This window comes from Patella vulgata, chromosome 3 (genome assembly GCF_932274485.2).
Source record: "Patella vulgata chromosome 3, xgPatVulg1.2, whole genome shotgun sequence".
Classification (NCBI taxonomy): domain Eukaryota; kingdom Metazoa; phylum Mollusca; class Gastropoda; family Patellidae; genus Patella; species Patella vulgata.
The window spans coordinates 11,742,303-11,758,976 of NC_065881.2; the positions used below are offsets into that span (position 1 = coordinate 11,742,303).

At 35.8% G+C, this 16,674-nt stretch overlaps 1 protein-coding gene across 3 annotated transcripts; it reads left to right on the forward strand.

The window, feature by feature from the left end:
• The first annotated feature begins 718 nt into the window (after positions 1–718).
• Positions 719–13,039, forward strand: LOC126816152 (uncharacterized). 3 transcript variants are annotated; one of them, XM_050542383.2, is made up of 4 exons: positions 3,150–3,237; positions 5,748–5,881; positions 6,270–7,448; positions 8,702–13,039. In XM_050542383.2, the coding sequence occupies exons 3-4, from the start codon at positions 6,273–6,275 to the stop codon at positions 10,358–10,360; spliced, it is 2,835 nt and encodes a 944-aa protein (XP_050398340.1). In that variant the 5' UTR covers positions 3,150–3,237; positions 5,748–5,881; positions 6,270–6,272; the 3' UTR covers positions 10,361–13,039. The 3 variants fall into 3 exon arrangements, with proteins under 3 accessions (XP_050398342.1, XP_050398341.1, XP_050398340.1); XM_050542385.2 differs by lacking the exons at positions 3,150–3,237; positions 5,748–5,881 and adding an exon at positions 719–776; XM_050542384.2 differs by lacking the exon at positions 5,748–5,881 and having other exon boundaries at positions 3,133–3,237.
• Positions 13,040–16,674: the final 3,635 nt, after the last annotated feature.

Genomic DNA, 16,674 nt, shown 5'->3' on the forward strand with positions numbered 1-16,674 from the left:
GCTTGTGTATTTCAAGTTTTTCATGGTAAACCTCATACATGCTTTTGTGCAAGAGTTTGCCACATTTTGCTCCATCTGTGGCGGAAAGTAGGCTAGCCTACAAGTCCTAACTCATCCAAAAGCTCCTCCATTTTATATACAAGAAGTAAAATGTAGCCATTGCGCATGTAACTAACTATAAACTTCCGAGGCGAGAGTCGCCGTTAAGCAAGTCGCCGAAAAAATCGGCGCCCTTTTCGGCGCCTTTTTCGGCGTGTGGCTTAACGGCGACTCTCGCGTTGTATCTAGAAACACGCCGATCTAAATGGACGCTTTCAGCCACCATAGACTGTGATGCGAAAAATTACTGTAAGAGATTGTAAAACATTTCAATTAAAATCTTTCAAGTATCAGAGGGGCGAGTTTAACAACTTTTTATTCATATTATTGCCATTTAAAAAATAAAAATATAACCGCACGATCAAAGCCCGTTAAATTATCAATAAAAAGTGAAATTTTTGCTTAATTTAATTTAGTTAAAATTTAGAAAATATTTCATTATTTTGAAAATTCCAATAAGTTATAAGCATTACCGAATAGGACAAAATATACAATGTATAGTAGGTCCTAATTCCTATTTATTTACAACAATTATTAGGATTAGTTAAGATCTTATCTGTATCGTAGTGATAACAGCGATTAGTTTCGTAAATATATGGTTTATTTACATCAGAACAGAATATCAAACAGCTACAGAATTACAACACGAACATATATTAAACAGAAACTAAACTACGGTGAGTCCATACGCCAGTCTCTGCTTTTCTCTTGTCTGCGTCTCTCCTCCTCTCCGCTCGTCTGTAATCGTCTGTCTAACTGTCAGTAAACCCCTGATTATATAGCGCCGGAGAATAGACAAGACTCATGATCGTACATGCAATTGTCTCTTCATCACGTCGTGGTTTTTCTTACTGACCAGTGCATATTCCTTTGAAGTCACGTGGAGCTTGTACACAGAGCATATATGTAGTTTGTAAATGACATATGGGATTAATTACATAATTAATTAGATCATAACCAGTTCGTGCTTTAACAGAAGTATAAACTAGTTGAAAAGTCAGTATAATATATTATCAAAAGCACTTTCGGTCAATAAGTTCTATGCACCTAAATGATCGTTCAATTTGATGAAAGTTATAGAGTACTTTGTCACAAGAGAGAGAGAGAGAGTGTGTGTGGGTGTGTGTGTGTGTGTGTGCATGGGCGTCACACATGGGGGGGGGTCGGGGGGGGGGGGGGGGTCTGAATATACATAGTAGGCCCTAATTCCTATTTATTTACAACAATTATTAGGATTAGTTAAGATCTTATCTGTATAAAACCTGTACATATCCCAATATGGTTTACATTGCTAAAAGTAACTGTGTTCCATAAAATTGTGTCTAGTTAGCCTGACAGTAATATTTTGTTAATTTTCTTTGCCACTTATCAGAGTGAATCGCATGTAGGTATCGAAAAACATTATCGCCTAAACCAAATATTTATCGCCCAGTCAGCCAGCCACGTAACCATAATATGCTTTGCACGCGGTGGATGGACCAATCAGCAAACGAGTTGTGTAGACAGCATGGCCACATGGTGTTTCTTTATATTTTTTTAGGGGTTTTAAAAAAGGGTTAGGGCTAGGGTTAGGGTTAGGGTTGCGGACCCCCCCCCCCCAATATATATTTCACAGCTACGCCTCTGTGTGTGTGTGTGTGTGTTTGTTTGTGGGGGGTGGTAACGTCCACGCTACACAGGCTACATATAGCTCATTCCGGGTCTATAGTACATTAAATAGAGAGAAAGAGAACGGGGTGTTGATAACTGGGACAATGATTACTGGCGGTCACCACAAACATTCAAAGTTTGTCAATATTTTTTTAATAGTTTTGTGTCTAAAGCCAGTTTTCCATATACATTTGCGTTGGACCGAATTTTTCACAGGCGAAAACGCGTAAATGGTAAACGTACCTTAGGGTATGCCCATGGAGCGTCGTATTGATGATACAACGTCACTCATCTCAAATTAGAAACCTGGCAGACAGAACTCGGCAGAAATATCTAGTAACCTGAAATCAAATAAATTGAAATGGGGTTATAAGATGCCTTCCCGCGTACAAACTGGTTGATTTGATGAAATATATGGACTAAAAACATATTCATACTAATTAATCTATCAAAAATTTGCTGCAAATCCCTCTCAAAACAACGTATTCGCGAGGAAATACCCAAAGGTATTAAAAAAAAAACCCTATTTTTAGAAGCCATGTTTGTCATGTACCTTGATTGAGAGAGCTAGGGCCCAATTTCCATTTTTTTTTTTTTTCGTTTTTGGGCCATCATCAAAGTTTTTTCTGGGAGTGGCCAAATGGTGTAAACAATAAAATTTTAGTGGATATAAAAGTAAAAGTATGAAAATTATTCCATCCCGCAAATTTACTGTTCATTGAGTGTGTTGTGTTCAGTTCCAGAAAATTCGCTCCGCTAGGCGGTACCAATCTGTTTCACAGAGTACTAGGAAATCTTCTAATATCTCTGTAAAAGATGACTGCCTTCAACGCATGACGTCATATCACGCGGCGCCAATTATTGGCTCAGTATGGCGCCTGCATTGTTTACATTAGACGTTACTGATTCGAGAAGAATGGCGCCTTTTACTCATTTTAATACCCATTTACACTAAAATAGGAAATAATTTTTACCTACAAATACTTCAAACGTCTTTATTTATTTTTCTAATTCGCAAAAAAATATTTTAGAATTTAATTTGTCGGATGAAAAAAGTTAATAATTGTGGCTCATTAAGTCGCATCGATGTCATCCTTATCAATGTCTTATCAGTGATTGTCGTGGCCTAGCGAATATTCACTGCGGATCAGTGTGAGGCGGTACTTGCCAATATTGTACATGTACCTTGCAGTGCGCAACTGTTTGTGGGCGCGGCAGAAATGATACCCCCCCCCCCCACTTAGGAAAATCGGCCCGTACGCCTATGGTACCTTTATAAAAAAAACACTATTAGTATTGCATTCCGACGGAGATTCTATGAATTGGCTATTTCGTTTCGTTTTTATTATTTTTGGCACTCGATTTTATATCAGCCGGCTGAATCGATAATACGGAATGTTTATAAAAAGTACACGTCCGTGTTGTTGTTGCCGTCGAATGTCTGTTGACACTGGGATTTTTTACTGATTAAATCCTATCAATTAAAAGGTGACACATTTTCTTCCTTTGAATGAAAACTATGTGTAATTTTATAAGTACTGACATTGACAAAAACCGTTAGATATGATTGAAACTCGAAAGTTTGCGAAAGAAAATGGCATTATTATTGGTTGGATAACGAGTACGACTACGACGAATAGCAATTTATTACTATTAGGCCTCCGCCTAGTCACACTGATCGGGAGTCAATATTCGCTAGGCCGCTACAATCACTGATAAGGATGACATCGATGCGACTTAATGAGCCCAAAATATTAACCTTTTTCCTCCGACAAATTAAATTCTAAAACATTTCTTTTATGTATTACTATTAGAAAAATAAATAAAGACGTATTTGTAGGTAAAAATTATTTCCTATTTATTTAGTGTAATCGGGTAATAGAATAGGTAAAAGACACCATTCTACCCGAACCAGTAATGTCTTATGTAAACAATGCACGCGCCAATGATTAGCGCCGTGTGATGTGACGTCACGTATTGAACGCAGTCATCTTTGACAGAGATATTGGAAGACTTCCGTAATCGTCTGTAAAACAGATTGAGGCCTAGTGTGTACAGAGAAATAGATGGGGTTTAAGTTAACATAAACTTGACACAAACTAGCTCATTTTGGGACTACCATGTGTTTCAAATTTATTTCAATAATTCGCTTGCGTGTAGGGTTCTTAAGCAATGGAAGAAAACTCACAAGGTCGGACAGGCGACACCACTCCATGTTGCTACATACAAATAAAATGTTAGCTTGAAATCTTGTCACTTGACTCAGTGACAGACCTTATGATCTAAAGCACAAAGGTTAAGCTATTCGGCCCCATGACTTCCGGTGACGAATAAAGAACAGATTCTGCATCAATTGAATATTTCACCTTTCTGTTTATAAAGCAATTATATAGAACTAATTAAAAGTCATAACTTAGTAACTACCATGAAAGAGAAATGGGGTTTCACATCCACTTGACACAAACTAGGTAATTTTGGGACTAACATATGGTTTAATTTACATGATTTTGTCAAAACTTTTTGGACCACGACCTGGACTCCAAGCACTCTGTGTTCTTGATCTTCTTTTTGGGGAGCGAATTTCTTAGAGAAAAAAAATAAAGCCTAAGGCTCTGCAAATTCCAGTATTGTACCGTATACACATAGCCGAACTGAAACTTAGTATGCTAATTTCGTAGATAATTGCACAGCGATTGACAGACATTTTGATATGATGTCTCTATTCCATGGTTATACATCATAGTTGGTTCTTGGTCCATAGTATGATTGTATTTGTTTTTATTAAAGATGCATTATGTAAGATTTAGATAAAGAGCTGGTCGTTCTTGCTATAATAGTTAAAAAATAGATAATGAAAAGGGAAAATGTTGAAAATTTCAGTCAAATTACTTCTTTCTGAGCTAAGTTAGGGCTGTTTGGAGAATAAGATAGTTAACAAAGTCTTGATTATCCATTTTTTAGTTAAATAATTAACTGCCAGTCGTTTTTTAAATCCGTTGAAAATCAAGACCATCCGATGCCCTAGAGAGTTGATTATGGTCTTGGTAAGTTAATAAATGCCTAATTAATAATTTAGCATGTGTGCATTATAAGGCCTGTCATTGAGTCAACTGGCGTGGTTTTAATTCCCTGATTGGATGTCAGCTGTTTCGTAACCTGGCTGTTTCGTACTTAGTTCATTCGTACCTCACATGAGCCGTTTCGTACTTCACTTCGTACCTCAAATTGATTCGTACCTTTTCCTGTGTTGTTTTGAAATCAGTAAAAAGAAATTGAAATAAAGGTGAAACTATATTGATCAAATCCAACGGCTACGCTAAATGTATAAAAGTGGCTGCCAAGCCATAATTAGAATATGCACGAGATTAGTTTGTTTTTCTAAATGTGTTTGAAAGAAATTGAAGTGAAACATAAGTAAACGTTTTGATCAAATCCAACATCGGTTACGATCGAAAGCCATTTTCATGGAGTTCGGTTTCAATAACAGAATTACCTCCTGATATATCAGATCAAAGAAACGCGTACGCCCATCTTCAGACGTAGGCACCTTTTGGAGACTTGCTTAGATAAGAGATGCTATTACCTTCAACGTAGCACACTCTCTACAGTGAGTTAAATTGATTTAAGGTTTATTATATAATGAATAATACTTTAATAGGCCTACATTACGTGTCGCATTTTGGAATTCTTAGTATATTCAATCACTTTTAACCACTTTAACAATCACCAATCAATTATCGTCAATAATCACAAATCACAATCATAACTCGGCAGAATGGGTTCAATAATCAACACCAGATTAAATACTTTTTCAATCGTTTTTTTTTAAACTGCTTTAACAATCACCAATCAATTGTCGTCAATAATCACAACTCACTGAGCAGAATGGGTTGATAATCAACACCAGATTAAAAAAACAAAAGGCAGGTAATCGTTTATTATTTCAATTTCTTTCAACAACACATAGATTTATTTTAATTTCTTTTATTTTATTTCAGCAACATGTAGAAAAGATACGAATCAATTTGAGGTACAAATCACGTGTGCATTCCAATTCTCGTTCGGCAGCCATTTTTATAAATTTATTTTAGCCCAGCCGTTGGATTTAGGAAAAGGAACTAATCAATTCGAGGTAAAAATCTCGTGCATATTCTAATTCTGGTTCTGCATATTCAATTTGTTTCAAATGATTTCAACAACATAGGAAAAGGTACGAATCAATTTGAGGTACAAAGTGAGGTACGAATGAACTAAGTACGAAACAGCCAGGTTACGGAACAGCCTGCACCCCCCTGATTGTACGTGACAAGGAGTAGGGTCGTCTGTCCAACCGCATGGGTTTTCTCTGGTTCCTACGCTTTCCTCCCATTGCTAAAGACCCATAGATGCAAGCGAATTATTAAGATTAAATAGAACCATATGTTAGTCCTGAAATAACCTAGTTTGTGTCGAGTGGACGTTAAACCCCTTTTCTCTCTCTCTCTGATCTGAAATATTTTGATTTTTCTGTATATTTACAGCATATGGGAAGAAGAGGCAGCAGAATGGGTTTACGTGGAAAACCCGCACTTATTTTGATTGCTATCGTGGGATTATTAGTTACGTTCGGTTTGTATTATAGTAGAAGTTCTTCGTACAAAACGATGGACACACACGATCACCATCATCACCATGACCGTATAAACCTCGGGGATTTCGATGCAAATAAATTTATGCGGGACATAAATCCAAGAAGAGATCCAGAGTTAGGCAATGAGTTAAAGCAAAGAAATCTCCCCGGATTGAAAGAAACAGAAATTCATGACACGGCAGCTAAAGGGAATAAAGTGAATGCTTTTGAAAACTTTGATTTTAAAGATGGACATGATAATCTCGACAGAAGCCAAGTTGATGAGGATGATGATGATGACCAAAATCATGTTAATTTGGATAAAAATATGCATGATTTGGACCGAAATCCAGACAATGTCCACAAGAATGAAGATGATGAGATTTTACAAGAATCAAATAAACCGGAACCAAAAACGCTTTCTGGTCAACTCCACAGGTTGTACCGCAAACCCAATCCTAGATTAACAGATACATTCCACAACATGAAGCATATTGTCCATCTTGATTTGAAAGGAGCTGCCCCAAAACTAGATTACCTCGAAAATCTGCTACCCTTATTATCGTCACTCGGAGCGACTGGGTTGTTAGTGGAATACGAAGACATGTTTCCCTATGTAGGAGATCTGAGTTTAATTGCCGCAAAAAATTCGTACACAAAATCCGACATGATCCAGTTTTTCAACCTCGCGAAGAAAAATAAGTTGGAAATAATTCCATTAGTACAAACATTTGGCCATCTTGAATTTGTTTTGAAGCATGAAAAATATATGAACCTTCGTGAAGATTCTGAAACACCTCAAGTCATCACTCCTCTTGTCAACGACACTTATACTCTTCTAGGGGCCATGATTGATCAAATTATGACTGTTCACGCAGAATCACAGTTTCTCCACATCGGATGTGATGAGGTATATCATCTTGGAGAGGGCAAATCAGCCCCTATTCTGGCACAAAAAGGTTACACGAAAGAGGACCTTTTCTTTGAGCACGTGAGTCGTGTAGTTCGATATGTGAAAGAGAAATATCCAAAGGTGACCTTGATTATTTGGGATGACCAACTGAGAGATGCATCAACTGATAATATAAAGGTAAAATTCTGTTTTTTTCTGGTGACTGGGAGTGGGAAGAGAGAGAGAGGGAAATGAAATGAAATGGGGTTTAACGTCCTACTATTCTGCTCCTACTGGGGAAGATGGGCATCCTCCATACAGTGTGCTATGAGGCAAATTTTGCCCAGGCAGCGGCACTATGGGCTACTCTTGTATCGAATTCCAACTGCCAAGGGATCTTTTACGTGCACACCGATGTATGCACGGGTCCTCGGTTTTTCATCCCATCCGAATGACTAGACAGCTGTCCTTGTCAGGCCCTCCGATTTGCACGACTGACAAGGGGGAAACCGTGCTGGAAAATCCCGATACGAAGAGAGGGGAAATGGAGTAGGAGGGTTGGGGAGGGGGAGGAGAAAGGAGTAGTGTTATAGTCCACTTGAAACTTTCAATGTCATTTTGGGACTAACATATTGTTAATGTGCTGTAGACTTCAAGGTCTGTATATGGGAAAATGCATTTTCACATGACGAGGAGTTGGGTAGCCTTCTCTCCTTCTACCAGAATTATCCTTAAGACACAACAATTACGGTTAAATTTGTGAAAATGTATCAGACTGACCTAATTTAGAAGTAAGAGCTCTTCTGTGTGCCCTAAAAGCAAGGGTAATTTACTGTTATGGTAAGTGCATGTATGTTAAACAAGACAGACCTACGGACATAATGTACAGATACCGGTACCACAAACAACAAAATCTGAATCCTACAGCATTCCGTGAAATCCATTATCATTTTCATGTCCCTATTTATTTCCTTATGAGTAATCTGTATTCTGAATATTCCAAATTACGACATCAATCAGCAGTCCTGTCACATGATTTGCATTGAATTAACATTGAATAATCTGGCCTTAAATTAGTGGGTGTTAACCGACAAGCATTCACCAATCAATTCACCACCAATGGGTTTTCTCCAGGTCCTCCAGTTTCCTCCCACTGCTAAAGACCCCTACGCGCAAGCGAATTATGTAAATTTAATTAAACCATATGTTAGTCTCAAAATGACCTAGTTTGTGTCGAGTGGACGTTAAACCCCATTTCTCTCTCTCTCTATTTCACCAATCAAATTCAATTATCGGTGAACCTAAAACACGTGTCAGTCTTTGTTGATTACCTTGATAATTTTATAAGTTTGATGCAGGGGTTGCATGCAAGTTATTAAGTAGCTCCTTAAAATAACTTTATGCTTAAGTTTTAGTTGCTTTTCATATTAATATGTATGAATTTTTTTCAGAAATTTGGTTTGGGAGGAATTTTGGAGCCGATGATATGGGCATACACTCCAAACCCGGGTGACAAATTTACTGCAGACATGTGGGAAAAATACGAGCAGGCGTTTAGTCACATGTGGGCAGCTTCATCTTTTAAAGGTGCTACAGGAAGTGCCCAGTATTATACAGATGTTACCTATCATCTCAGAAACCACTATGGTTGGATCGACATAATAACTAAAGTCCATTCAAATGCACCTAATCTTAAATTCCGTGGCGTAGCTCTAACTGGATGGCAACGCTACGATCATTTTTCTACCCTCTGTGAATTAATCCCTGCTGCTATTCCTTCTTTATCCGTCTGCTTGTTGACAATTTCAAATGGGGGGTTTACAGAATCTGAATATAATATGGTTCAGCATAGACTCAGTTGTGATGAAGATATGGTTCAATGTGGATTCCCTGGTAGTGATGTTTATTCTCTGATGCAAGAGTTACGGACCTTTGAGAATGAAACCAAAAATGACGAAGGACTCAATTCTCGATTGAATGGTTGGTTAACAGATTATAATGTGAAACATGGTTTTGGTAGTCCGGGTCAATTAAAGGTACTTGTCAAGACTATTGATGAAGTTATGCATAACTATAAAGAACTACACGACAAGTTTTTGTCAGTTTTAGCAAAATATTACTATGAGTCGACATTGGATGAGTGGATTGATGTACACATTGATCAAAAGATACGTTATTATTATAACAAAGCAAACGCAGCTAATTCCTTGATGTCACGTCGAGTCTGGCCTCGGCGCCCTCTAGTTTCATTTAATGATGTAGTGACTCAGAATCCTCAACACCAAGTACTAGACAACAATGATCCGTTAATTCAAAATCTAAAATTTAATAGTACTTACACTTCTGAACTGGCAAAAATAAACGGATACGTCCAAAAACAGTTTGCTAGAAAACAAAATCACGCAAAACAGTTTCTTCCAAGTTTTGGTTCTGAACAAAGAGATCAAAACAAATACCCAAAACAACAGTTTGCTCAAAAACAAAATCCGGAGAAAATCTTCAATCCAAGAAATGTTAGAATTCAAGCCAATCAAAATCCTGGTAGAGGTCAAGGGTCAGCCATCGAAAGTCAAAGGTCATTTGATAAAGGTCCAATATTACCCAATAGAATTCAGAAGCCACTAATTGAGAGGGAAAAGTTATCATCATTTGATGGTCAAGAACGTAAGAAACAGTCTATGTATGACTCAAAGAAAAATGATGGTGATGCTTTTGATCCAAACAGAGTTGGCCCACATAAAAATTTCCCAGATATAAAAAATGTTGGTGAAGTTCCAGATTCAAATGGAGTTAATCCACATAAAAATTTAAATAATCAATATATGAAAAATGTTCCTGTTTCAAATGGAGTTATTCCACTTCAAGATAACCCTGATATAAAAAATCTGGGCAATGTTCCTGATTCGAATGGATTTAAACCACGTAAAAATTTAATCTTGAACCATGTTGATGACTTAAATAACAGAGATATAGAAAATGTAGCCAGAAATCCCGAAAATGTAGAAACTGAAAATAAAGAACGAGTTGTAAATGACGGTGTATTATCCAAATATATTAATCGTTTCCATAACGATAATGTCAACAACCAGAGAATTGATCAACATCAGTGATGGCTGTAGTGATGGAGACACAGCACTGGACCAATTGTACACATTTGTTTTCATTTCCAAAAATAGTAATCTAATAATCTGTCTGTTTTTTTTTTAAATCCATTGATAAATGCTCACCTCACTGTCCTCAGATCGTCTGTTGTCCATCCTTGTCATCTTCTATACGTCGTCCATCGTCGTATGTCCACAATTTTTTGTGAACTAAGACTGCTGTTCTAGTAAAGTGTCATGAAAACTATCACTGTAACCCGGGTATCATTTAATCTTGTGTATCTAGCACTAATTTCTTTCACATTCGTTTAATATCAAATCTTTGTTTAAAAATTTGTAAAAATCATTTTAAAAATCACCCAAAATCATCTACTTTGTACTGCTATTCTCGTTAACACACTATAGACAGCTGTTCTCGTAAACACTCTGTAGACTGTTGTTCTCGTGAACACTCTATAGACTGCTGTTCTTGTAAACACTCTATAGACTGCTGTTCTTGTAAACACTCTATAGAATGCTGTTCTCTTAAACACTGCTCTAGACTGCTATTCTCGTGAACACTCTATAAAAATTTGAGTTTTCAAACATATTTGAGAACTGTTAAGGTTTGTGCCATGTCTACCTCTTTGGGAGGAGAACGCATATTAATTTTAAACCATTCCCAACAATTGCTCAAGTTACCTTGATTTAGAAAACCTGTTTTATCACAGATTTTATGGATGGCAGGATGACGTTGCTGTTGGCGGGCGTATTCGTTTCTAATGGCAGTTAATGTTTATATATTTCTTTTATCTGTCTATTCTGGGAGATGTTCGTTTCTAATGGTAACCAATGTTTATATATATCTTTTATCTGTCTGTTCTGGTAGATGACTGTTTATCTGTTAAATGTATAGTGTGTGTTTCATGTGAACAATACTAGTTGTTGGTTCGTTAGTGACACCATGAATCCATTTCTGGGGGGTGCATCTAAAATAGTGTTTGTTAATTAAGGTGTCTTGTAAATATAAATGATTATGAAAAAAAATTGTAAATATTGGGCTTTTTTTTTAATGTTAACCAAGTCTTGGTTGGTTTGGAACCGCACTAACCGTATCATAGTACATGTATTTTAACATCTTGTCACCATGGTGATTTAGAATATAGGTATGCTTGAGCTAAAATGTAAAATTGTTTTATTTGTTAATGAATTAAGATTATTCCATATTTACCGGTAGTTATAGCAATTATACTGAGGTTGTAAAATTATTGAAACTGTTATTAAGGATTAATTATGTATATTAAGATTGTTGCTATAGTAACCATGGTTAGATTTGAATTTATAGTTATTTATTGTTTGAGGTTACTATGGGAATTATAGTAACCTTGGTTCCTCATTGTTTTTCAGGCTGCTTTGGTAACCATTAATGTCTTATAATTTTATTGTTATTTTGTTGCTATGGTAACCATTAATATATTCAAATTAATTGGTTATTCATTGTTTATCCTGTTACTATGGTAACTATATTAAGGCTGTTTCTATTGTAACCATGATTAGAATACAATTTTAAGGTTATTCAGTTTATCCAGTTTCTATGTAATTATATTAAGGCTGTTGCTATAATAGCAATCATGATTAGATTTTAATTTGATGGTTATTCATTGTCAGGTTGTTATGGTAATTATATAATGTACATGTATAGTAGGCCTATATATGGGATTTTTGTAATTATAGTATTGTTTGTCATTTTGCTATGGTAGCAATGGCAAGTAAGAGGGTTTCTATAGTAGCAATGGGGGTTTCTATAGTAACGTAGTTAGTGATAAGTTTGATATAATGCTACAATTATGTGAATTATTAGTTTAAGTTTGTGACTAAAGGTTAAAGCAAAGATCTGTTTTAGTTCAAAGGTCATTTTAATATTGAGATCTGTACACATGTAACATTATCATCTGAACATTTGGACCATTTCATAAACTGATAAAAAGTTATAAACACAAAAATATGATGTGGAACAAATTTTCTATTTTAAAGATACATTATGCAAGAGCTAATTCTGCCGATTGCAGGTCTTTCTTTAGGTCTGAAATGTTATATACACTATTAATTAGACATTTATTAACAAAACAAGACCATAATCAACTCTTGATGGCATCGGATACTCAAAATTTTAACTAAATTAGAATGGTTCACCATTTAAAAATTTAATTTAAAAATGGGAAAGCGAGGCTAAGTCTCGAATATACCACAATGCACACATCTTGTCAAAATTACAAACAGTGATATCTTGGGTCAGAATAAAGTAATTTAAATGAAATTTTCAATATTTTCATTTTGCATTATCTATTTTCGAAATAAATGTATTATAGTAAGAATGGTCAGCTCTTTATCTAAATATTAATTAATGTATCTTTAATTAAATCAACGTTTCATTGAGGGCTCTGTCCAACCTCGTGGGTTTTCTCCGGGTCCTCTGGTTTCCTCCCACTGCTAAAGACCCCTGCGCGCAAGCGAATTATTGAAATAAAATTAAACCATATGTTAGTCCCAAAATGACATAGTTTGTGTCGAGTGGACGTTAAACCCCATTTCTCTCTCTCTCTCTCATTGAGGGCTCTGTCAGTGTTATCAAACAAAATGCTAACAGATATTGTGCCTCATATTTAAATGCTTTAAGTTTATTTAATTATTAAAACTGATCTGTAATTATCTTTAGGCAACACAAATAAAATAACTTGTTTCTCGGGCACCGCCCGCACGCAAAATTGGTTGCGCGTGCAGTCTATTTATTAGTCTTGATGAAAAAAAATAAATATGTAACGCCCGCCCGCACATCGACAAGCAAGTCGTAAAAAAAATATCCCGCATGTACCTACATCCGCCATACATGTATATCTATTCAAATGTATTAAAACTGATTCAGATGAACATGCTGTCTTTTTTATCCGAACAATGGCGAAGTTTGGCAGATTTGCCTTTTTTATTGATATCGAAAGAACCTCCATTTTGTATCACGTGATATTAATTACCTCCCCTGATAAACTAGAATTTGATTCGTGTTAAGTCATTGGCGACAATATTTCAATCATTCGATCGTAATCGGCTCATTATTGCCGGCTTCAGTCGGTCCTTGTTTGGAAAATCCTATTGATAAAATAATGAACCGTAGAACAGGTTAATTAATTATAGCTAAGAATACGATACGATGACGATAGTCGTCATAATGCATACCTTAGAATCTGGGTCATTATTAGCACATTTACGGTAGTTTCGATAATCCGGAAAATAATAATTGGATTACCGATTTGATGGTTTTACTGACCAGTTGTTAGTTAGATTTAAATAGTCATTCAATATAAACACCGGATAGAACACCGAATATCCTGAGAAACACACCGAATATCCCAAGAAACAGTATTTCCGGCAATCTCCAATACCGATGACACGGTGTGACATGCCTTGGTTGGAATTCGGTAAATAATTATAAATAAACCGGCGATACTAGATTTAGTTTTAAATACTGTTTACCATGATTATTATTTTTGATACACCTGGTGAAAGAGGCTTAGTTTTTAAAAATATTGTTGTCTTTATGGAGGGCTATTACATAGTCGTATGGAATTTTATTTTAAACCAATTTCAATTATGTGAATTAAATATGGAAAATTATTTTCCTTTCAGTCAGTGTTCAGTCTCAGTGTTTTAGTAGACTAGATTTTGGGTTTATGTTTTAAGTATGTACAATAAAGTTGAATATAACGGAAAGCAAAAACGTAAACAAGTAATGACTTTCTCATTTAAAAAAAAAAAAAAAAGAAAGACCGCCCTCCCGCCCCAACAATTTTCAGCAATAGCCAAATTTTATTTTGCACCATCAATGAGTAAAAAAAAAAAAGAAACCGCCCTCCCTCCCTACAGTTTCAGCTGTCAGTTGCCCGAGAAACAAGACATTTATTTTGTGTGGCCTTATGTATCCAATGTTTGCATTTATTTAATCTGTAATTGTCTTTAGGTATCCAATGTTTGCATATATTTAATCTGTAATTATCTTTAGGTATCCAATGTTTGCATATATTTAATCTGTAATTGTCTTTAGGTATCCAATGTTTGCATATATTTAATCTGTAATTATCTTTAGGTATCCAATGTTTGCATATATTTAATCTGTAATTATCTTTAGGTATCCAATGTTTGCATATATTTAATCCCACCTGAAAGGCGGCCTGGAAATGATAATTTTAGTATGGATCTGCAAGTGTTACCTGATATTTTGTACTGGATATGTACAACACTGATAAAATAAAGGACAAATTTTTGTCAGACTAAAGGACAAGATGATAGAACTCAGGCCTGTAGCCAGCTTGCTAGCTTCGGAGGGGCAGTGAAGTTTTTAGGGGGGTGGGGGCACACCTGGCACAGTTAACAGTAGGTATTTTAGAGCTGTGGCCGGCAAATTTTTTTTCGAATGGGGGGGGGTAGGCAAATCATTTTTTTGGCATTGCCTTGCCCCCCTCTGACTATTGTGCCTTACAAATGATGAATTTGTACCCAACAACATCTGTGACAGGTACCTAATTTCCAGGTTTGTCTGAGAGCAATCTGATCAAAATACAGATCTATGTTTCGTTTCATATTTTTATACTTTTGATGGCCTCTACTACATGAAGATCTGACCGGTTGTAGTGGAAGGTCACGTCAGAGGTCAACCATTTAGAACAAAATTTTAAACTATAAAAAAACGAAACGAAATAGGATCTGTGTTTTAATCAGATTGATCTGAGAGCCAATGCACACAAAACAAAAGAGAACAACCCTGAATTTATTTTTGCCTGACAGAATATTGACGATGAAAAATTGGCCCGTTACCCAAATCTGATTAGAATTTTTCCTACTTTTGTAGCCTGAATTGTCTTGATTGAAAGCCTGTGCACACAAAACAAATATGAACACTGACTTCTTATTTGCCTGACTGATTAAAATACAGATCACGTTTTTTTTTTTCTTACTTTACTATCCTCATAACATGAAGATCTGACCAATTAATGTGGGGGGATGTTATAGGTGAATGTATGCTGAATTGGCATCTTTGTTTCTGGTGACCTTTCTAGAGGTTGACAAAGTATCTCCTAGAATTCTGCACATACTTTGCATAAATTTGGACTCAACCGGCCATTTCATTGGCTAAACTCTTCTTACCTCAAGTAAGACTTGGTTGATTTTTTTTTTTTTTTTTTTAAAAACAATACATAATAGATTTGCAATAAAGTCCCCAAAAACTTTGAAAAAAAAATACCCAAAAAGGATCTGTGTGTTAGTCAGAATTGGCCAACAATCAGAATTGGATCCATATTTAACCATTTCCCCCCCCCCCCAAACAACCAATTAGAATTGGATCCATATTTTAATCTGTATTGGCCAACAACCCATATCCTTTGTGTGCTTCTGTTCATATATTACAGTTATTACAACTATTTATTATAAAATTAGTCTACTTCTGTTTAGGCCTCACCAATTGGATTTTCTGTTCTTCGGGAACACCTGTTAAATAATTCTGCCCTCAATTTAGAAACAAAAAGTAGGGCTACTATTAGTTGCTCTTTCCAAAAGCTTTCGGTTCATTGAACTTTTAACAAAACATGGCATACAAGATAAAAGTGTGTTATTTATTGATCTATACCCTGTAGAACTAAATATAAAATTGGTTTGGCCTATGTTTAACAATTATCTATTAATATTTTCCAATTATAAAAATAGCCTAAATTGATGTTCTAAATGATTGTTGAATTTGCTACATTTTACTACATGTAACTAATTTTTTTTAATAAATTATGGTTAATTTATTTATGGCCTTTAAAAAACATAAGCCCCGTTTACACTTCTCAGCACGGTACCAGGCCGTAATAAATTTCAAGAAATTTACCCTTTTACATTACTCTAAAATAACTGGTGTAGTCCTGTTAGAGGTAGTAGTCATTGGTTGATATCATGGCAACCATTGACATCAAAGACTATAGTAAAAGTTATCCTCTGCTGAGTGTAGAGATAGATGTCATTGGTTGATACATGTACCATGGTGACATCTATAGTATAATGGTGTGACCGATGAGTTATCTACCGCTTGGGTGTAGTTAGAGGTAGGTTTGTACCATGGCGACACTAGTAAAATTTTCATTTTTTGAACCTAGATAATAGTGATGGGGCGTGGAGAGAGAGCAATAGGGTTTACTGCCACACGACACAAATACGGTTCCATTTTATTTGAATAATTCGCTTGACATACAGTTTCTTGAGCTGTGGGAGGAAACTTTAGAAAACCCACAAGATTTAGGGTGGGGTATAATGAA